At 39.8% G+C, this 23,373-nt stretch overlaps 1 protein-coding gene across 1 annotated transcript; it reads right to left on the reverse strand.

Moving 5' to 3' along the window:
• Positions 1–728: 728 nt before the first annotated feature.
• LOC111268170 (ATP-binding cassette sub-family C member 2) lies at positions 729–22,938 on the reverse strand. The gene is made up of 23 exons (XM_022846954.2): positions 22,860–22,938; positions 21,787–21,888; positions 19,762–19,952; positions 19,020–19,195; positions 17,760–17,933; positions 17,197–17,291; positions 16,652–16,858; positions 16,111–16,314; positions 15,727–15,946; positions 15,075–15,349; positions 13,894–14,009; positions 13,330–13,549; positions 12,663–12,816; positions 11,842–12,228; positions 11,309–11,501; positions 10,096–10,261; positions 9,540–9,739; positions 8,885–9,113; positions 8,077–8,188; positions 2,910–3,088; positions 2,401–2,545; positions 1,735–1,969; positions 729–858 (listed from the first exon to the last, which is right to left on the reverse strand). Exons 2-23 carry the CDS (start codon positions 21,859–21,861, stop codon positions 747–749), a joined length of 4,065 nt encoding a protein of 1,354 aa, XP_022702689.1. The 5' UTR covers positions 21,862–21,888; positions 22,860–22,938; the 3' UTR covers positions 729–746.
• Between the last annotated feature and the right edge of the window lie 435 nt (positions 22,939–23,373).

The following is a 23,373-nucleotide window of genomic DNA, read 5'->3' on the forward strand; positions in this document are numbered from 1 at the left end:
CTCTAGCGCTATAGACCCATAGTCATGTTTTCCGTGGCAGCGCATTGACAGAAACGCGCATTACCCATACAGACTACACAGCTTCTTGCCCTGTGAATTTGGCAAAGCCAAACATAGACGCACCTCGTTTGATGCTAAAAGCGGGCCGTCTGAAGTGAATACTTTACGGCAACGCTTTTTGAGACATTTATGGCTTCAGAGTTAGCTTTTGGCACCCTGAAAGGCTAGAAATCTAAACGAGCCTGCAGATTTGTAAAACTATTGTGAATTATTTGGGAGATGTTCCCCCGCTTCGCGGTTCCACCTTGTCATCGTCGTCGTCGTCGTCGTCGTCATCATCACCAAATTGCCAAGTGCTTATGTCAATGTTCAATTTTTGCCTGCGTGTTGCCCGTAAAATGAGCTGTAAGTTTTTTAGGCCTTTTTTTTTAATTTCGTAATTCATTTCAATGTCTTTATCTAAAATTGTGACCGTTTTCACTCCCAAAGTGTTATGATGTTTAGTTTTTAAGGTAGAAAACATAAACATCTCTTGTAAAGCCTAAACTTACGATACGATTTTGCAAGCCGGACAAGTAAAGTGAAGAGTAAACGCTAGCAGCACTTAGCCTTCGACAAACTACATATTAGAAAACGCAATCATTAGGGCACAAATCAACCTGGAGTGACCGAACTTAACCTAAGTAATGATGACAAAATGTTAATTACTAAAAAAAGAATAGTAATAATTAATTACTAAATTTTTTTTATTTCTTCTTGTATTCATTATAGATTGTGAAAAGAAGAGATGAGCGATTTGCAAGAAGCTTCTTGGGCTCGTCAAACTCACGGACCTCTCCTTTGTCCAGCACTAGAATTCTGAAATAATGAAAGAAGTGTAACACCTAGCTCAATGTACAAATTTTCTTATTTATCATCCATAAAAAACGCTTTCGACTCTTGAGGACTTTCGACACATAGCAATCTAACCCCTTTTAAACACAATTTTGTAATTTTTCAAAGCATATACATAGCAAATATACTAGTCAATGTCCCATAGTTATTTTGTTTAGAAGCAAAGCGGCTAGTAACCGTGTGTACTTGGCATACATCGCGTATGCGTGAGCACGTGCATACACACAGGCCCGTTCAATAGCAACAACAAGAACAACATTGAGAATCAAGCACTTGCGAGCTCATAGTTTTGTACACTCCCTGAAAAAAGACGAACGTATCAAACGGCACCACTTTATTCCCGATCTTACTCTGGATCCGGCTTATTCTCTGGCACCGCTAAGTGTGACCGACTTTAAGAGAACCGAAATTCTCTTGACGTAACTACCCAATTATCCTGTTTGACATAACTTGAGTCATTAGCTAAACTTGCTACAGTAATCCAATTAGATCGTGGTATTGTTTTACTACTCTCGTCGTCTACCTTAGATCAGACAGATATTCTCGTTTGAAATTTTTTTTAAATTTCAAAAAAAAACTTTATATAGCAAGATAGAGTAAATTCTCATTTACTAATATCGGGCGTAAATTCGATATGTTCAGGCTCAATTTCTGTTCTCGATTCCGCGGATTCACAGTGTTGCATCTCGTTCTAATTACCTCTACGTGTATGACAATTCGAATAGCTGTAACCATAAGCAACAGTACTAATTACCACGTCACACCATGCAAATCTATGTGTAGATAGCTAGTACTAATACGATGATTATCTATATGGATATAATATTCGTGGGATCTCACCTATCGTAAGTAACGACAGTATGAAGCCTGTGGGCTATCGCTATGATAGTGCTGCCGACGAACTCCTCTCTGACCGCCTCCTGGATACGGCGATCTGTTTCGTCATCGATGGAGGCTGTCGCTTCATCGAAAATGACAACCTTCGATCGACGGAGCAGAGCCCTTGCCAAGCAAACCAGTTGACGTTGGCCCACGGATAAATTTCCACCCCCCTCACTTATCGCCATATCAAGTCCTGTAGGGAAGTCAATCGCGTGCGGTAGTCACGTTCGAGAGAGAACGTTTTTGTCTATTTGCGCAAGCCTACCACAGCTGAACTCAGGAAATGGTTTGAACTTCTGCAGATAACTAAGTTAGCCAACATAGAGAGCTAAACTCAACTGTGGCAAAAAATATTGCTATTACTATTGTTCTCTTCATGACCTCGTCGAACCGAGTAAGTTCAGTCCTATCCTTCAGGAGGTTGTGATTGTGCAATATGTATTAGGAGGCATACTGAATTATATAGACGTCAAATATGCATTATCCACTCTGACTCTGGATAGTTAGTCGAACGGTTTCTAGCATTGTGCCTGCTCTCAGAAAAAGAGCTCTACCTAGTCTTAGGTCTAAAAAGCTAAATAAAGGTACCGAATTTCGAGCTCGGTTTTACCTAGCAGAATTTACCTAAAGGACTTTTTAGTACGAAGTCTTCTAAGTGAGATTTTTCAAGGGTGTTCCACAGGTCGTCGTTGGAATAATGTCCAAACGGATCGAGGTTGAGGCGGAGCGATCCCGAAAACAGAACTGGATCTTGCGGAATGATAGAAATCTGAAAATGATTAAATCAGGTGTACCCTACGTTTAGCCTTCCACGATAATTTAACTTGGCCCTATTATATAAAATGCCGTGTGTAAATATCGTTTTGTAACGTAATCTAACAGATTTTTTCGAATCGCAGTCTTAGCTCAATATATACAATAACAATACGGAATATAACTGTGAGCACCAAGAAAGACAATCTCTTCTGACGTAAACGTAAGCGAAGGATGTCATAGAATAAGACAAGTTCACCGAGTACAATAAATTATCGTTTGTCCTTCTGCTAAGTTGAATACACGTACTAAATGAGAGAGTATCGTATATGCTCTCTCATACGTTAACCTTGATAAAAAAATCGTTGAGCTGTACTTACTTTTTTCCTCAGAGTGTGTAACCCAAGCGAGGCAATATCTACCCCGTCGATTGTAATTCGCCCCTCGACAGCCTCGAGGGCTCGAAGTAGCGCCAGAGCAAGTGAGCTCTTGCCTGCTCCAGTCCTTCCAACAACTCCTATTCGAAGGCCAGCCTCGGCACGAAACGAAATGCTTCGCACTTTGTAAAAGAACATCATCAAACATAACACTTGTTAACATCTTGTATAGATGGTGTTTTATTAGGCGTGCGTAAATATGGTTTGGTAAAAAGAGAACGCGCAAAGATACATTGCGCGACCAACTTAGGATAGGACACAGGTCTCCAAGTTTGAAGTCTCACTAATGAATTCGTGCCAATTGCACCTCTATATATAACGATATAATTATCCTAAGTAAGATTAATGCTTGAAGAAAAAGAGATATGGCACAAAGTGGTCAAGTCGACATTTGGTAATGTTTTTAAATGTATGTTAACTTTTACAGTATATTAAAATATAATATTGACTTGAGAAAATTTGCAACAAAAGCAGCCAGTGTTTGTCGAACGGGAAGGCAAACATAAGTTAAGTATAAATTTTCAAATTGAATGGAAATGAAAAAGCAGGATTTGCCGAACTATACCTAGACGTCGAAACATTTAAGCTACCCTTTAATTGCCCTAAAAAAGCAAAACTGAAGACTTCTAATATGCCCAATGCTAAACTTGAACCTGAACAGCTTTCCAACAATCGCCATTGAAAACTCGTTCCAATCATGGCGGACCGAAAAGGAGCTATAATTCAACCCCTTGATGCTGGTTGCATGCCCACCATGGTTAAACACTATTTGTTTCTATTACCCTAAACACTATTTGTGGCAGCTTCCATCGGTAAGGTTTAATCCAAGAAAAATCTCAAAAATCCATCAACACACTAAAAAAGCCATAAGTCTAGGTTTTTGACACCGAATTTTTCTACTATTTTTAGAGTATCTATTGCCAATTGGATGGTTAAGATGAGGACTAAACTTTTGGCGTTCGGGACCGTCAGCAGTTTTTCTGTACAATTCCTTGAGGTACAGCTTGAGCCCACGTTTACCAATATCGCTTGATATACAGCGACTGTTGTAGCTTGAGGACAGACTATTTTAAAAAGGGCTATTGAATGACCTAACTCCCAAATCGAAAATATTGCCACGGAGAACCGGGATAATATCGAATGAATACGCTCGTTAGGAATGACTTTCTTAGCACATATCGTTGAAACTGTTCATAAAAAAAGTCCTTTATCTTTCAGAAAAAACCGTTGGTTGAGAATTAAAACTCATTACACTTTTGTAGCCTGTACGCCTGAAACCCCGATATCCACAATCATAGTTTTCAAGGTCGTAACTTGGCGAACCCGTGCTCCATTTCAACAGATTAAACTGTGTTAAAAAGCCAAACGAACCATATAGCTCCAATCCGTAGAAACTAACCTTAAAGCCGCAAAAGCTACTTTGAAATATCTGAAAGGCGGCTGACTGCTCAGAAGAACAGTAAATGAAAAAAACCAATCACCAACATAAGGAATTAGAAGGAAGAAGGAAAAAGTGATCACAAAATATAAGTAATTGTTGTTATAAATTCATTTATACGGCTATGCGGTTATATATTACGGCCTATGCTCGAAAAGTATCAATATGGTAACCACAAATGGCCCTTTTTTCTCATTTTGCGATTTCCTATTTCTAGGTCCTATTACACAGTAAATATATATCCCTAAAAACTTCCCTTTCTTCAAACGTCCCCTTGAAAAGGTTCCTCGCGCAAGGCTAACAGCCCTTATAATGATAAATTCTAACGTTGTATGACATCGTAAGTTGCTTCTATGCTGTTTTCTTTCAATATAGCATGATGGACTCGCCACCAGCAGCTCAGGGAGTACCGCCCGGCTGATCTTATATTTGTTTTTAGACTGGACGCGGAGCAGCTAAGCACTATTTTGCGGCCGGCTTCAAGGTAAAGGCGCCCGCGAACGCCATCGGAATGACAATGAGTGCGATGATGATACTGCCGCAATTCACGTAAAAAAACTAACGTTACTCTACAGAAAAACTTTCAATGAAAGTCCGGAAAAGAAATAATATACTGCTATATATCAATAAAATTACTCAAAGAATTGCCAGTAGCAACTTACTGCGCAAAAACAATGGCAGTTTTAAGGAAAAAATTTTAAGGTGAGTTGTGCATCTCATTTCTCCCATTTCTATGAGTGACAATTCAACTGTTGCTTCAGAAGAGAGGTACTGCGAAAGCAGTTCAACAATTATAATACTATTACTACTATACTTTATATACTATCATAATAAAGTCGACTAACTTAGCAAACAAAAAGTTTTACTTAATAGCTCTTGTATGATACATCTTCATCATCGATAGTTTGGATATATATATGACTAGAACACTTTTTCCTAAAGTGTTTTTAAAAAGTTTTTCCTAAACTTTTAAGTCCAGGTCTTAGTGTGTTTTACCTAATTTTTTTTTATACTACTCAAACTCGAGTATTTAGTTGCATTAATGATTATTTGAAAAATATTCTTTTGAATATGTTTGCAGCCTCACGCCTATATGATTAATCATCAGCAGATTGCTCTTATGTGGAAAAATGGGTAAGATAAAATGTGTGGGAAAAATCTACGAAACAAAGATGAATGCCCCAATGCGTTGCTCTACGACATTACTATGGTGGCATCAAACTTTGCGCTCTAGGTTAACAATCATAAATAACTCAGTTATATACTTTTTCGCGACCTCCTTTAAAATAACAAAAGAACAACGATTCTTTTCGCTCGTCTGCTCATAAACCTAATGATACTATTTTATGTGGCTTTCGTCTCAAGCCTTTGGGTATTTGGCATTTTTACCCGATTATCAACCCGAATTGCACTTAATTTCTATATGTACCGTATTTGAGTTATACTCAAACGAGTTTACACCCACTACATCGTTTAACGCACGATTACTACGGGAAAAAGCCACCTAGAGGCTAAAGAAAGAATGCATTAAAAATGATAAGTTAGCAGTTTACATCTCGAAGATGTAAGACAAGTGGGTAACGGTTATATTAAATATATACTTCTAGGATATTCTAGGAGCATTAGAATCAATGCATAAGAAAAATCCTCAATCGACAATAGATGGGCCACCTGCTATTCCACACCCTCTTATTGAAAAGTGCCAAATGTATAGTACTCAATGCGTTAGCCTTTCATTCAGCCATTACGGCGATCGTTCGCTTTGTAGTTCTTCTGAACGGATCCAAGTTTCTTCAATAAGAAATTCGCTCGAGTTTGACTGAATGACTCATAAGTCGCCGCCAAAATCGATAAGACTGCAAATAGTTGTGGGAAACTGTAAATATCCCCTGAACGCACAAAGATTTTACGTTGGTTGTATCGTTGCGTAAAACTAGTCAACAAAAGAAAAATAGAGTTTTCGATAGTTCCTATTCGGTTAGCTCCGAGTTTAGGGGCTGGTGGAGAAATGAAAAAAAAAAACCTGTAAGAATATTCCAGTATGTTGCCACAGTTCCTTGAAATGAGAAATAATGTAAAAAGGTGTGAAAATGTTATGTCCTAAGCCTTTCCAGTCGGCAATCTCGTATAGCATGGGTACATGATGTTTCCGATATGGAGTCACTTATCAATTAAGACCTTTGACAAAGTGCGCCATTTACTATTATATAAATATTGTTATATAAATAGATTAAATTCAAAATACTGATAATTACACACTCGCATGAATTACAGATTACCTAAAAGATAAGTGGTCTCAGGCAAAATTCATTGATCGAAGTAGTATGTTTGGGACTGTTCTATTTTGTTTTGTATACCTTTCTTTGGCCTGAAATGAAAACTGCCGCCAGTTACGAGCTGTACGCGGACAATTTGAAACTATACGAATCTCAAATAAAATTAAAGAAAACACAGCATTCAATCAATGAAGCATAAGTGTCCAAGCACGCTGAATTATGCTTAAGGGATTAACACACTTTAATTAATGAGATTATACCAATTATAACCCCTCTTGAAGATCTGGGGGTTAACTATAACCCTACAATTACATTTAGGCAGACGCTGTAATCCCCAGTGCTCGTTAGCTAGGCAATTGTTGAATTTGAATTGAATACTCCAGGATTCTATAGTTACGAATCCCAATTTGTATGGTTATGTATTAGCCGTGATCTTGCAGGCAGACTCGTTCGAGTAACGACGTACAAGACCATTAGATAAAGTTCGGTAAATTTTTAACGATCATTTAAGAGAATAATGAATCTGAAGATAAAAATATTATTTAGTGCTCAGTGAGCAAACCAGAGCCTGGATGGTGAGTTATCTGTCAACCCAATATGTAATACATTGGAGCACGTGCTGCTAGAAAATCGTCAGACAAAGTATGGTTTAAAGCAGAAGACAGAACGACATCGGTACCGCTAGACAAACTTTCGCTTAAGCTAACATTCATACTAGTAGTGGACATTGTTATTTGTTATTACGAGACTTTCTCTGCAAAGAAAACAGTTAACATTGCTAAAAAAATATCGAATTCCTGAAAAGCCTCTATGCGGTATAAAATACTGACGATGAACGACACGTTTACTTAGCGATAACGCACGGCTTCACACACACACACACACACACCCTTTAGTCATGCTTGTATCGAAGGGCTATATTACTATTAAGCTTAAGAAACTTTGGCCCCATAATCTTCAGACGTGAGCCCACTCGTTTTGCGCCTTCATGAAGACGATAGGTGACGTAACATGTAATACCATCGACCTTCCCAAGCCGGTTAGGTGTGATAGTTAGCAAATAACGTTCCTCGAAACGTAGTCTGACTGAGCTAGTAAGCAATACATGGGAGTACTGAAATATCCATGTTACTGGCATTTCATAACTAATAGAGAACAACAACATCGTCCGCGCCCCTTGATTAAAAATGATTTCGCTCTAATGGTATCATTGTAGATACGAATCAGTAATACCATTTTGCGAATCCTTGATAAGTGGTGCAACAGAATTGACTCATTTTCCAATGGCCCAGTTTCGACTCGACAATGTCTTACTTACTGGGGGCGTACGCTATTGCAGTACATATTTATGCCGTGCACGGGACTATCTAATTCTTTATCCGGATCTACTGCTCACCGACAAGAGGTAGCTGGGGTCTATAGCGAGTGGAATAGCTATGGAACTCGACCGTCCCCGTCAAAGGCCAATTCTCCGGAACTGATGCATCAGACTCCTCTTCCCAATTTGCCTAGAAAAGCAGCCAAAAATGCTTTCATTTTTTAATGCGAAATCACCTTTTCTTTATGATGTACGATCATATTAAAACCAAAAAAAGGCCATTATTTTGTTATTTTTTGTGTGTAAATAAATGCCATATTCCTAGTAATCTTCGTTGCTTAGACCTGACCTGGTAGAGGTCGTGTTCTTTGAAAATTGCGACATTGATGCCATTATGAGATTGCCATTATGAGACAAAATTGTAGATAATGTGTGTTAGCAGAAAAATCATTCAATACAATTTTTAACTATTAACGACGTTCCACTAACTTCAACACCTGATCAGAACTCTATCCTTAGTGTTCGGACAACCTATGCTCCCACATCCATCGTCGCACTTCTATCCTACCATTTGAAAACCATCCGGGCGATATTTTTCATCAATACCCCGGCGGTTTGGCGTGACTCGGCAACTAAACGAATTTGATTGCTTTCAGTGGTGCACAGCAACGACGATACTTTGAATATGACTTCTAATCGTTCATAAACGGATCAGAGAAGTTCATCAGTGAAAAAAGAAACAACATAAATAATACACTATTCGAACGACCTCCGCCGACAATTCCAAAATTACCTTCCTCCGCCGGCAATCTGGCCAAGTGACAAGTGCCTGCGCTGTAGCTTATTGCATGTACGTCTTACGCATGAGAGCAACACTATAACTTACCTCGCCAGGTAAGTACAAGTACTGAAGAAGCCGATTGAGACTTAGCAAGGCTACGGTGACAGATGCTGTCACACGGACAAGGACGCCAAAGGTTCCAGCAAGCCGAAGCGCCTGCGAAAGACAGAGTCCTGCAGCGCCCGGCGTTATTAGGTTTCCGCCGAATAATATTAATAATGCTGTACCAAAGAGGACGAACGTTGTGAGGCTCTCCAAGCGGACCCCCAACCATCTGAAAACAAATAAGCTTAGTCTTATATAATAGCGAATCGATACGGACCGCACACAAACTACGAAATATAAAAATAGTATATAACTTTTCGTCGTACTGAAAAAAAAACGCTAGGAATACACGAAAGACTACTGTTTCTTTACTTTGGTAGAGAAATATCAACGTCCAACTAATTTAGCATTAATAGGCGTATAATAATGAGAATAGTAAACGAAATGATTTATTTTACCTTAAGTTCTTTTTGCAAGCAGTGTATTAAAACGATGTTGCAAACGTCAGAGTTGTACCGCTTAGTTATTCCGTGAAAAAACTAATCAATTATAGTCAATCAAACTAATTAACGAGGGCACACATCGAGGAAGATTTCATTCGGGCCAGAATTATCAACAGTCAACAAACGCTATAGGTGCACTCCATTGTTCTTACCTGTTAGCACAGAGATATGGGTAATAGCATCTATTGTTTTCATCAACGAGATAGCGTATCTGCTTTGTACACATATCTTGAGCCCTAAAAGCGCGAATCACCGTAACCCCTTGTATGGTCTCACTAAGGTGGGTTAAAATTGGAGTTCGTGTACTGATTTCCAAGTTACGCAATCGCGACGACGTGGGCAAATAGGTACGCTATTAAAATTAACAATGAAAAAATAAAGGACGCTTTTTACTTCGTTTCGCAAGCAAACAAAATATAAGGGAAGCAACATGTCGACTGTCCTACTTTGTGCATATCGTTTCCCACTTGCGTATTCTTTGGATACCATGCAGTATATCATGCAGCAATTGATAATACTGCCATAGAGGACGGCGTATCACTAACGGTATACATGATCTTCCTGAACCAGTTTCACGCAACTGCAGAGCTGATGGCAGTACTCAACAGCCATAAAATACATAGAGAACTTTTGTGCTTATACTTCGAGTAGAGGAATCGTAGCAAATCTAGTGGCCGTCTGCGATAACGATTCGGGGGCAACACCTACCTGTATCCTGTAGTATACAATACCGAGCGGGATTATCAGAATACCGAACAGGGGAACCTTGATGCATATGACGGTGAAAATCACTAACAACTGTAGAAAGCATTGCAACCATTCGCGTAAACACTGGAACAACGATAGTTCTACATCTTCCAAATCACCAGCAAACCTGAAAGCGCGTGATCGACATTTCATATCAGAAGCGATGAATCTGGCCACGTTATATACGTTCATTAGGACACAATTATCGACGAGATCGGTACCTGAGAACTGAACACCTGAATAGCCTCGTTACTGTATAAGGTGGATCCTGAGTTCAACATAACTATTTTTTTTTTAGCAAGCGTACTTACATATGGTTCCTGAAGTAATTAAGAGAAAAAACCTATAACTAACAACTGTGCATGCGGTTTTATTTGTTTTTCTGCTTGGTTAAGAGTATGCAATATTTTGTGTGACATATATTCTTGTTCTAGATACACACACTACCTCTGTACAAATTAAAGGTGTTTTCAATTCAAAGTCATTTAGCCGTTTAGCGACACTGCTTAACTTGCGGCTGACTCTCAGTCTCTATGCCTTGTAAAAGCCTTAAATCACTTCACTTTTGTCATTCGTGACATGTTATTACGGGGGGTTATCCAGGCTTACGGTATAGCTGAGCCTTCATCAGTCCCCCGTCGAAACTTGCGCGGAACAGGCTCACGTTGCGGAACGATAAATCGCTTATTGGTTATTTGGCCTTTTGCGTCAGTGGCCTGTAAACCTACGAAACCTTTGTGTGTACCTTATAAACGCAGAAACGCGCAAGACGTGCTGTTATTATGCTCGCCGCCATCCGGTGCACGTGTTGTTTCATACATTCTTTCAACACGATTATCATTGCTGACATTTCCGCACCCAGCGGAATAAGAAAGTTGCGACATTCTTATACGAAAAACCGTTTTTGCTTTGAGCTCAATTTAAACTCTTTATTAAATAGACACAGTTGATAGAACGTCGCTCGTCGGTATACAGCCGTAATACACACTGTACTAATAATAAGCAGACAAGTTAAGTTAGTATTACGATTTTAAGGTTTCCATTCCGACTTTCCTTGCTAGGACATTAATCAGGTTGTTTTTTTGTCGGGTTCGGTTAAATGTACCACTTGTATTCCTACAACAGGCTGAACATTGTGTAATGTTAATATATAGGTGTTATTCGCATAGCATACCTGCTTAGCACCCGGCAGGCAGGAGTGACATCGAAAAAATAAAATGGGGCATGCAGGACCTTATGGAGAATGCTATCATGTAACGTTCGGGCTGCGCGAAGACCCGACTTGGCAATGAACTTCGTTCCCAAATTGAGACAAACTCCTTGTAGCGCTCCCAGGAGTGAATAGCCGGCTAAGCGCAGGGTCCAACCTGCAAGTTTCAAGTGGGGACAGTTCAGTCAAAGCCGCAATTAACAAACACAAGCAAAAACACTAAGTTTTCGACAATGTCTAACTCGTAGTAACCCGCACAAACACACACTGCCTTAAAGCCAATCAAAAAACCAAGAAGATCTGGCTACTCACTTTGTCAAAAATAAAGCAACCATATGTCAGATATGCTGTTCGCTCAAGTAGTAATGACGACCTGTTTCAAATACTTGCGGGTGATGCTGCAAACGCAACAGTTCTTAGTTTGTTTGGCCTATTCCAATAAAGGAGCCAGGTAAACTTGCAGGACAAAGTTGAAGCACAAAAAAAAAAGTTATTACCCGACTGTTGTAAATAGGGACGATTGTTCCAATTTGATATCCAGGAAGTGGACCCCATCTCAAATGCGGCGGACGCCACCAAAGCTAGTACTGCCCAAACAAAGGGTGCGCTCCCGGCGTGGGCTAGGTATTCCCTGATGATATGCGGACGCTCTTTAATCTGAACGCACTCTCGAGTTGTCAGCCTCGTCGTCGAATCCAAAGCGATAAACTCACTCAGCACACGTATGTTCGCGTCTGGATCATTCTCATCGCTTGTTATCGACAATCGCGGATCGAGTGGAACGACAATTTTTTTAGGCGAGGAAAACTTTTCTTCTAACAACTGTATCTCCCTTTCTCGCTCGCCCTGTTCGCTAATTCGCCTCAACAGAGCCCGAAATCGCGCTGGAATATTAGAGGCAAACAGGTCCTTCCTAAGGTACTATTATGTGGGACTATGTAGTGTGTGGCCCAGCTGCCCCGAGACCGATGCTACAGCACAAATATTCACGAACAGATGACGCTTTGCACAGGGACCGCTAGTTCTGATCCCGCTAAGTGAAACATATCCTAATAAGAGGATATGTACGTACTATTTTGCACAGAACAAAAGTTTTAGTCACCTAGTTACTCGAACCCTACAAACGAACACAGACCCGAAGTGTTTTCTTTTTTGTAACTTAGCAAACTACTGTCTATGCTAGTCGATTTCAAATCACACACTGATGTATCAGGCGCACTTTACGGAAAGGCCATTTGGCTTATAAACGATAATCAACGCACACTTCAGGGTAATGAATACTACCTTTGAGCCTTTCGAGTATTGTTATAAGCAATACCTTCACGATTAGCGAGAAGTTCCGCGTAAGGTCCATGCTGAATGATTTGACCGCCATCGATAACAGCAACTTTGTGCATTCGTGAGAGAAACTGGACCGCTTGCGTGACAATTACCCGAGTAGAACCAGCGAGAATGCCCTTATCACTAATCACCTTTATTCGAATAAGGCATAAATATTAATACTCAGCTATGAAGAAACATGTTCGAACATACGCTTCCTCAAACGCATGCAAGTACGAACGATGTATAATCATCTGGGAGGAGGAATACATAGTGCACCATACGAAGTTATTCGAAATTAATCTGTCTTTCATTTTCGAAATAAAGGTTCTACTTCTGGAAATGAGCTTGTTTGTAGAAGGTGCGAACAGAGTAAAGCTTAGAACAAGGGACTGCTAAACGCAACAAGGGTCTTCGTAGCGTCTGTGACTGTACAAAGACTTAATAGTCTCGCAATACTACTAGACACCTGGCTTAAAGTTAACTTGTAACAGAGCGGAAATTGTTGCTAGCTTCAAGATCTACATATACTCTACAAAGAGAAGATTTACAATAATACGGGCGTAGTATGCAGCAAGCAGATCCTATTCACTTCCAATACCCACAATAATATATGTAAGGTTGACAAGCGTACTGCTATTGCAGCAGAATCAAATCACACTTACATGCTCGAAAATGTGTTTACCAACTTGAGGATCAACTGCTGCTAACGGATCGTCAAACAAGTAAATCTCAGCTCCTGCGTAGATAGCTCGGGCCAACGATATTCGCTGTTTTTGGCCACCGGATAAGCCAATGCCCGCATTACCTAAATATGTCATGTCTCCAGCGGGTAAAACCTTCAGGTCTTCTAACAAAGCACATCTACGCAGCACATCCCGGTACCTATAACATTTGGTGTAAAAATACGCATACAGCGGTTAAACTGTGAACGGGGTGTCGTAGTACTTGTTGCTGTTTGAATTGCAAGAGATTAATAGTAACAGATCTGTTTGTCACTGACTTGACCTTTGACAGTCGAAGTGTTTCGAAGTTTTAATGGGACCTGGCCTTGTACGGCCGTACTATTCGACGTAATCGACCAAAAAAACTGACAGGGTAAGTATTATTTTCTTCCTCAAGCTTAAATGAAAATACCATGACTAAAAATGAAAACCACTTTTACTTCATTTATTCAGTGACTAGTATATATGAATGCAATAGCTTGCTTTATGACGTCTAATACATACCTGGTTTCATTGAGCGGTTTCCCAAACAGAATGTTATCTTTAAGGGTGCCACTGCGTAACCACGCCGCTTGCGGTACAAACGCCACTCGGCCGGATACATTTACCTTGCCCGATAGCTGCGTCGTTATTAATTAAAAGTTTACTTCACTAGCAGTACGTTATGCAATATGAATGTTTCTCTTGTTTCGAACCGTCATAAGCTATTGTTTTCGTGTTTGGATACGTAGACGCACAGCCATAATGCATGTATTGCCAATACTGATAATAAGACGACTACTACGACCAGCGCCATCGCTGCTACGGAACAGTGTTGCGTTCAACCGCGGTTCGTCAGTCAGGAAGATTTAGGCAGTCCAGTGCTAGATCGTGCAGATATCAGCTAGGGCTCATGTGTAGATTTTTTAAGAGATTTCATAGATTCGATACACGTTTGGCTATATCCGGCAACTTTTGGAGGCAGTGTTGTTGTTTTTTGCCATGCTTTTTTTATGTTGAATTCGTCAAGAAATTATCCACTGTATAGCACGCCCAGTGGGCTCGAGATGGATATTCAGCACGTTGTTCCTGAAGTTCAGGACGTCTGAAATGTCTGTCACCGAGGCCCCTCTCTTGCAGCCCCCCTATTATAACTGATAAGCTTAGTTTGTTTTCTTTATTCAAATCTTGCTGTCATATAAACATTTTGCGTACATAACAGTCGCTCTGGAATACGGCTGAGGACATAAAACTGTTAAAAAATAACGCTTCTACGATATATCGTATTGTGGAAAATAGTTTTTTTTTTTTCATTAAAATATACGTCAGAGATAGCAGAATATACGAGAATATCTCGAGAGCTATTCATGGACTGTACTTAGTGTCTGTAGCACCGTGCTTAGAGAGCCGAAACGTTTTTGTGGGTTTTTCGTTTGAGTAAATCTTGTTTCGCAGTATCATTAATCGGTACAAACAATTAACAGTATTGGCTAACTAAGCACAGGGACAAGGCACACCCAGTTGTGTATAATTTGATATAAGAATCAGAATGTAACTACAATATTAGTTATATCAATTTAAAACAATAGAACATATCTCATAAAATTCTAGTTGCGTTGAAAGTTATTGCGCGTAGGAAAGGACTAACAGCTCAGGACGTGTCGACGTAGGTAAAATCGCATCACGCAATGGCGCTGTTCACTAACCTTTTGTAGCTCCCCGAGTAGGGCAGCCAAAAGGGAGCTCTTTCCCTGGGCTACGCGACCGACGATTGCCAATAGCTCACCGTGAGGAACATTGAAGTTAAAGGGTCCTAGAGTCACTACGTTCTGTTGGGTCTCAATAGTTCCCTTAACTTCCCCTCTGCTGGATCTTATATTCAGGCGTTTTAATTCTGCTGCCGTATCTCGTTTTGCTGGTGGAGGGCTACCCCAATGAAATGTCGCGTTCTCAAAACGAATCGCAGCGTTCGGATCGTCATCTGTTAATTATTTTGCACATGCGACAAGTATCAATCGCACAACTTTTTCTTCATAAATATTCAGCATAATCTAGTATAACTTAGTATACGGACCATCGTTCTTGTGCGTTTACTTAATAGGCTATGTGGAATAAACGAACCTTTACGATGCACACTTTTGTACGCTCTCTCTCTCTCTCTCTCTCTCTCTCTCTCTCATATATATATATATATATATATAACGAACAATTCATCAATTCGGCTTAATGTTTTTGTCACAAATTTGACTGCGCAATAAGCAAAAATAAGTAAATTTTTATGAAGCGGCATCGTCTGGATATAACCCTCTCACTAGTTAACGAGTTCCTATCACGTTTATCGAGTCAGTAAAGGCATACCATTTGAGATGTAATCCTCAATTTCTTCTGCGGTGAAAAACATGTCGAGTCTCCTAATCGATACCGAAACCTGCCCGAGCGACGATAGAACTTGCGGAAGTTGTTGGAGAGGGGCACGTAACTGCTGGATGAGCGCTAGGCACATGAGAGCCTGCTCGAGTCCAAGAGACTCTTTGGATGGCCGCATCAGCGCGTAGGCTGTGAACGTCACTAGGGAAACCTTCACGCGCGGCAATAGCGGCATGACAATGAGCTAGCATTTAACTGCTCAGAAATGTGCTATCTTTGAATCAATATTTCTTTAATTTTGTGTTAAATACATTATCTGATACTATAAATACATATATGTATATCTATAAAAAGCGTTTTATGGTCTTAACATACCATAAACGGTGCGATGAACCACACGAGTGTTAAATACGATTCGAACTCAGCGAGCTTCGATAACTTTTCTAGTTCACGATCGCGAATGTTGCTTACGACATTTTTAAATCCCAGCTCCCATCCGTGTAGTTTAAGGACCTTTATGCCGCCAATGATTTCAGACATCACCTTGATCCGGCTATCCCTTGTGATCATCTGAGAAGCCTGTTCCCACCGAGAGAAAGAACGATCCGTATAAACGCGTGACCATATACATAAAAGGACCTAGCTTATTTTTGATTAGCATATTCTACCGAAGGAAATGATCCGTGGTAACAAGAGGCGTCGGCAAATGCTTTCGAAAAATTTGAAGTACATCAAACACCAACTGTATGTCACATCGATATGGATGTGCTATTAGTTGGGCTTTTACTTAGGCACATAGGCAAGTACGTAACTGACCTACATATATTCGATTATTTTATTGAAAAGGAACAGGTGTAGAGCTTCAGATAAATTAAAGCACAGTGAAACTTTGAATTGAAAACAAAATGATACATGCCTGGGTGGCCTTTTGAAGGGCAGCAAGCCACGAGCTTAACGGAATCAGGGCGGCCATGGCTATAAGGCCGGCGCAGGCAGCTGATGGCCCGGCCTCTGCTCTGATTAGAATAAAGGCCACTACAACCTGCAGAGGTACCGACCACAGCAGCGGCACCGTGCGCGTAACGACCATGAGGCTACGCGCATCTGATGACGCAAGGCTTACCTGTATTCATAGTCGTTCGTTTTGATTCATCGAAAACGCACAAACAGTCGTGAATAATTGAGTCACGGTTACGAATCAAATTTACGCTTTAGCTTCATAACGTATTAATATAAGTGACTCTTGCCGCCAGTGGACTAGATCGCTTTAGTTATTATAGGCTATAGGTTTATAGTACCTGTGCGGTGTGTACTAAAGACGACATTCACAGCAGTCATTTTTATAATTTACTTATTGATTAATTATTTTCGATCACTGCTGGCATCAAATGGCTCCAAGTCCGAAAGTGACAATCAATCATTTTACCAGAATTCATAAAGAAAGGGAATACTGATACGAACCATCTCGCCAGCGCTGAAGCGTTGTCGTGAAGCTGCTGAGAGCCGTAACGACTTTCGGTAAACTGCAGAAATAATCGCCGTTCGCACACGCATCGCTGCAATATTCAGGATGGGCATTTTAGCCCGCGTTTCAGTACCGACGACACACAAAAAACTTTAGATGAACATGCCTACACGTTCCTGAAGACACTTGCATGATATAGATTTACCCACTTGTAGATTTTTAATTGATAGATCAATGGATGTATACGTGTTGAAGACCCATGGATTCCTCACGTATGTATAACACGCTGAGTAGAATCTAGTCCACTTCGAGTTACTATTCAGACTCAAGTCGCCTGCTTAATTAGTGAGTTAAATGATCTCATTTACCCCCTATAGGCAAGCGAAACCTGGGCCAAAATTTGTTTAAGTTACCTGTACAGCAAATTCCTCTAATCCAATTCTCCAAGCAGATTTTACGTACCCGTGGCAAAAGCAAGTAGGCTGCTGTCGATTATAACTTAAATTATTATCACGAAGTAATTGCAAAGGTAATAAAGGTATGTTGAAATGTTACTTACCTAATGAGTGTAGAAGATGATAGTGCATTTGACTTGTAAATACGTAAGCCAATTGTGTGCCTAATAAACTAAACGCATAAAATCCCCCTAAATGTAGTCGGTTTTGGGCATCGTTTGCCGTTCGACCCACATTTTGGCGCAACACTCCGATGAACTTCTTCAGCAACACGGGACCTGAATAACAATAATAAATAAAAACAAACCGCAAATTCTTTAGTACTATATATAATAGAATAAATGGACAATTTAGCTACCAATTAGGAGCCTTTATATGGTTTGGGGTCTTCAACCCACTGGGAATGGGAGATCAAAGGCTTAGATCAAAGTGCAGGCACTGGTCTATGCACACTGTATAATTAAATTTAAAGCTGTTTGCATTTAAGAAAAAACTGTTATGTATTTAAGAAAAACTACGCTGTTAGCAAAAGCAGCATTATGATATAATAGTAGTAGTAGTAGTAGTACTAAATAATAATAATAATAATAATAACCGTAATATTGAAAATCAATACCGACGTTCATACAATAAGATCAAATTTTGATGGGTTGGGACATTCGGGATGACAGAAACAGCTGTGCGAATTCAGAGGGGTACTACACGGGGCCACGAACAAGGCATCTCAGTTTTTTTTTGTGATTTGTTCTTATGCCGTTCGTTTCACATCAGAATGTTTTGTGTTATATTAATGAAGAGCAATGCTTTAAACACTGGTGTCTCCTGGTTGAACAATTACGATTATCGACTGTGTAGGACGCTACAGTTGTAGATAGCCCTTTTTCTGAGGTAGATAGAGGAACGGCGCTTTTTCCTATATTGAGTTATTAAGACAATCACCAATTACAGGTACCATGAATCACATTCCAGTCTTCAAAACACAAGAAAAAGCGCCTTAGGAGCCGCAGAGTTCTCGAAAAGTGACGAAGGCGTTTATTTTACCGATAAAATTCATAAAATTTAAGGCAACGTGAATGCAGATCTTACTGGATATAGAACACACGCAAGATTAATAGTTAAAAAGTAGATAACATTAACCTAAACTTAATGAATTTTAAGCATAATACTTTTCTCATCTTCCGTTGTTTACGGGCTTCACTGATTGCCCTGGAAAAAGACGACAGCAAACAAAATCTAGCTCGACGCCACGTACAACAGAAAAAGTAAGAATAATTTAAGTTCGATGCGTTTTTGGGCGACACTGACAATACGTTGCTGTTCCTGTTCAAGCAAACGTAAACAGCGTAAACATTCCTAGTTCTCACCGAGGGAACCCAACAAGTCCGCAGCAAAAAGACAGATTGAACCTAGAGCAAATGTGGTCCAGAATGTGGCGAATAAAGCTTGACCCACAAGGCCACCAAACCCAGTTTTATAGGCCTCTCTCTGACCCGCCTCTGTACTGCCGTTACTCGGTACTGCCACCTTGTCGACACTTTCCCTGCAAAATTACAACAACAAATACAACACCCAGAAAAATTCCGCTAAGACACGCGTACAAAACAACATGTATAATTACAGAATTGCAATCAATCACCGTAATCATCACTTATAGTAGTTTTTCTTTTTTATAAAATAATCATACAGTATGGAACTTGTTTACTTTTGAGACGCATTATCAGAGCCTATTTCTAGATGGAACAAAGACATCCGTAGCAACCGCTAGGGAATGAAATAAATTCTCGGGAAGAAAAGAAGATACAGTGATTTAAATGTATCTAAAGTACTACAAAATACGTTTGATTTGAGATACCACATAGTCTTCTTCTTAGCATGTACCTCATGAAAGCCCATGTGATATTGGCCATGAACCATTTCTAGGCTAGAAAACGAAATTCTTATTGTGCCTTTTATTACCTACCGTGTCACTAGTTTCTGGCAATTATCAATAATTTCCTCAGAACTTTAACATAAAACTGCAGTATAACTAACAAATGAAACATACTGAATCATTAGAAATTTCGTATCAAGTATTATACGGAAATCGAATTTTGAAGTATCACTTACTTTTTAATGTCAGCGAGTTTTTTATTAAGGTGCAGCTGAAAAGCTGTTTCAATAGGAAGAGTTTGATTTTGCTGTTGAAGGTCCCAAAGGGACTCGAGCGTCAATTGTTGACTAACACCTTTTTCCATAATAGAATTTGTCCAGCTGAAGGACAGAAGCGACCACCACGAGGCTCGCTGCTCTGGACAGGCCTAAAGATGGACTCCACGAGGAATAGCATAGAGAGATAGAGGCGGCAAACACGCACCAATTTGTAAATATTTAAATTTATTGATCGTTTCTTAACCAGGTTTGCCAAAATACAACTAACCGCATATATGTGTATTCAAGGGACTCTTTATGTTATTAAGGTAAACTATAAATCTAATTAGAAAATTCTGCGCCGAACAAAACTTACCGCATGTTAAAGCTGTTTTGTTTTAACATGCGATAAGTTTTGTTACACGCACGGATGAATCAACTTGCGGCTTTTTCGATGTCTATCAATAACTATTCTATAACTGCTAATGGTCATTGACTCAGCGGCTATTGGCCAGGCGAAGAATAAACTAGGTCGGTTTTTTTCAAATTTATTTCCCTTTAAGCTAAACATAAGTTACTAGCGTACAACTTGTACAACGTAATTTTAACAACTTGTACGCTATGTGCTGTCAGCGAGACTCATACTTATATATACACACATACAGACTGGGGCATATATATATGGATACTTCTTTTGAGTCCTTTCCAAGCGTGTTCTAAACGAAAACAGGTATTTGAATGCTTTCTAATGGTTTTGTTTATTTAATACAACTGCTGCCTAGCTAGACGTAACCCGTCAATTGGCCATTTTCAAAATATTCCATGTCCTTAACGTGCAAATAACTTTTAATGGTGACCGTGTGTCGAGCGATATTAATAAGTGTCCCCTCTTTAAAATGTCGCTCATACATGCTGCATATAAAAAAAAAAAGTTAAATTTTGGACTGATAGCAAGTCAGCAGAGTCCTAAAGATACAAAGGCCCAAACGGCCAAAATGCTATAAAGGTACAAAAAGGCCTAAAATGTCGAAAAAAAAAAGCTATGAGTTGGAACTCCTTGAGACAATCTAATTGGCAGTTGATATTCTCTATCTATAAAATGGCCGTTCAAAAACCTACTAAAACCTATCTGTATTGGCAATGGCTCTTTAAGCTATTTCAAGCCTTTCAAATCTTAACCTTATTGACCATTTTTTGGTTGTCTCATGAAAGCATTTTCCATATTTTTCAGACGCCACATAAAGGCTAGCACTGACGTACTCTGTCGTTTTCGGTAATTTTGGCAGGGATTTATCCAGGGGGTGGGATTGGATCATCGCTCAAACTCCGTATACGACGCATCGATTTTTGCCATAATAGGCTTTTTTTTCTAGAAAAAAACTGACTTCTTTCGGATACGAAGAAAAACAGAGGAACGAACGTCTGCTACAATGGACAACTAGGCAAAGTTTGTTTCAACTAGCCGTTTCGTAACTAGCATACTACCTGTTTCGACTATTATTATTATTTCACATGTCTTTCCATATGATGACACTCTATGAAAATAGTTGTGAATCGGTGCACTTGATACTTGTTCATATAAAAACCCTTTGTTCAGCGGGATCTGAATATATAACTGGTATGAGTCAGTCTCTGAAATCTCTTGATCCGAAGTGCCTGTTTTTTACCCGTTTTTCAGCTTGAATGGTTAAACAAGAAAATTAGTTGGTATCATAACCCCTCTGGCTGTTTGGGGCTACACTTATCGTCAGTACATTTTCTCAAACGGTCTGACTTTTCAACATCGATACTTCAGCCATAGGCTATAATGGCTGGGCTATGGTGTACTAAGGCTGATATCATGATCAAACGTGTTTAATCGAAAAAGAGAGAGTGGGGGGGGGGGGGAGGTAACAATTGCCCATGTCGAAAGCACATATAATTCATCCTCCATTTAGAAGGTAGGGGAAAGCAGCACGAAAAAATGTCGGCCTGTCACCAAGACAGTCAATGTTTAGTACTTACTTGTGAATTTAATGGTACTTCGCCTTGTTTTAACGCGCTGCGGGACGGAAGCTCCTCCATAGGCCCGCTATACATTTTTACTCGTTTCAAATTTTTGAAGTCCTGCAATTTGTTTTTATATTTTTATCGTCATATTTCTTGTTATGGTGTAGCGAGCTTCTTGAATCGTTCTGCGTATGAAATACTTAGAGAACACTCGACTCGAATGAAGTCGATGACGCAATTGAAAACTTTTCCCCGATAGTCAATGTAATATATAAAGCATCACAAGTTTCTGTAGGTTAATTAATCTAGAAAATTATAACAGAGTGTTAATTTGTATCATTGTGACCCAGCGGCCACGTATGGGCTTGCTTTACGGGAGAAGTACAGAGCGACCAAGCTTTGTAATCTAACGAAACCGTCTGATGAAATGCTCAATGCCATTTCTAAGTGAAACTTTAATTCAGAGTAAATAATTAGAATCTAAATAGCATGTTCACCTATCAGCTACTATACAGAGTTAAAATAGCAGAGGCTTAATTAGGTTTGCCATTAAGCTCGGCAATTGTTGGACTCTTGCGCGCATAAGCACACCCGAAATTGCTTTCACCGTTCCGTAATATTGCTGTCAAGATCGCCGTTTGCGATGTATCACGACGGAGGCTGCGGTAAGCCAGGATCGTGGTAACAATATGTATCGGTTGTAGTAGGGGTAGCTGCTACCTAACGGGTGGAGTGCTTAAGAGTGCTAACGGGTGGACAGGCTTAAGAGGAAAATATGTCGCCTATTATTTAGGACCTTGGCCCACCCATGATAGTAATTCATTTATCAGCTACACGACCGTCAGAAGTCAATCAGGGCATATGAAATAGAGTGCTGTTATTAAAATTCGCAAAACGTGTTCAGCATCATTTTCTTTAAGTGACAGTTACCCATGAAACCACTGTATATCGATCGACGTATCACGAAAAGCAGGTAATAACTAAACAGCTATCCGTCTAACAGCCGCGTATTTTGTTGCCGCCGTACTGTGATCGTCTCAGGAGATCCTGTCAAATATCCTCATCGTTCCCTATGGATTATTACGTACCTTATTTTGTTTGCTGAAATCGATGAGAAAAGGTCTACACGTCGTATCCGTTCGAAAATCACATCACTGCGACCATAAAAACATTATATCAAATACTAAACTACGCACTCAAAAATTCCCGCCAACAATTTGCCATTGAAGCAATAGCTTTACGCTCGCAATGAAATTAGAAAGGCAAAACATCACTTTGGCCAAAGTAAAGCGTTAGAAAGGCGGTACGGTGTCGTTCTTTCTGCCAAAAGTCATCTCGATCACTAGCGAAAGGCAGCACTTCGTTCGCCTGTTGAAGTGCTGTAGAGCGGAAATCCTCAGGTTTGCGTTGTGTGAAGCCACTGTGCAGCTGCTAGACATCAAAAAAACTGTGTCCTTTCAATACATGCATAGGTGTCAATGAATCGATTGAGCTTACTCAAACAGTATGGTTATGTAAATCCTACGAGATGGCTATAGAACTGTGACGATAGGGGCTGGTCGCTCGTTTGCACTTTCATTGAGTCTACACTTATAGTGATAT

Source organism: Varroa jacobsoni, unplaced genomic scaffold, assembly GCF_002532875.2.
Source record: "Varroa jacobsoni isolate VJ856 unplaced genomic scaffold, vjacob_1.0 scaffold_1263, whole genome shotgun sequence".
In the NCBI taxonomy this organism is placed as follows: domain Eukaryota; kingdom Metazoa; phylum Arthropoda; class Arachnida; order Mesostigmata; family Varroidae; genus Varroa; species Varroa jacobsoni.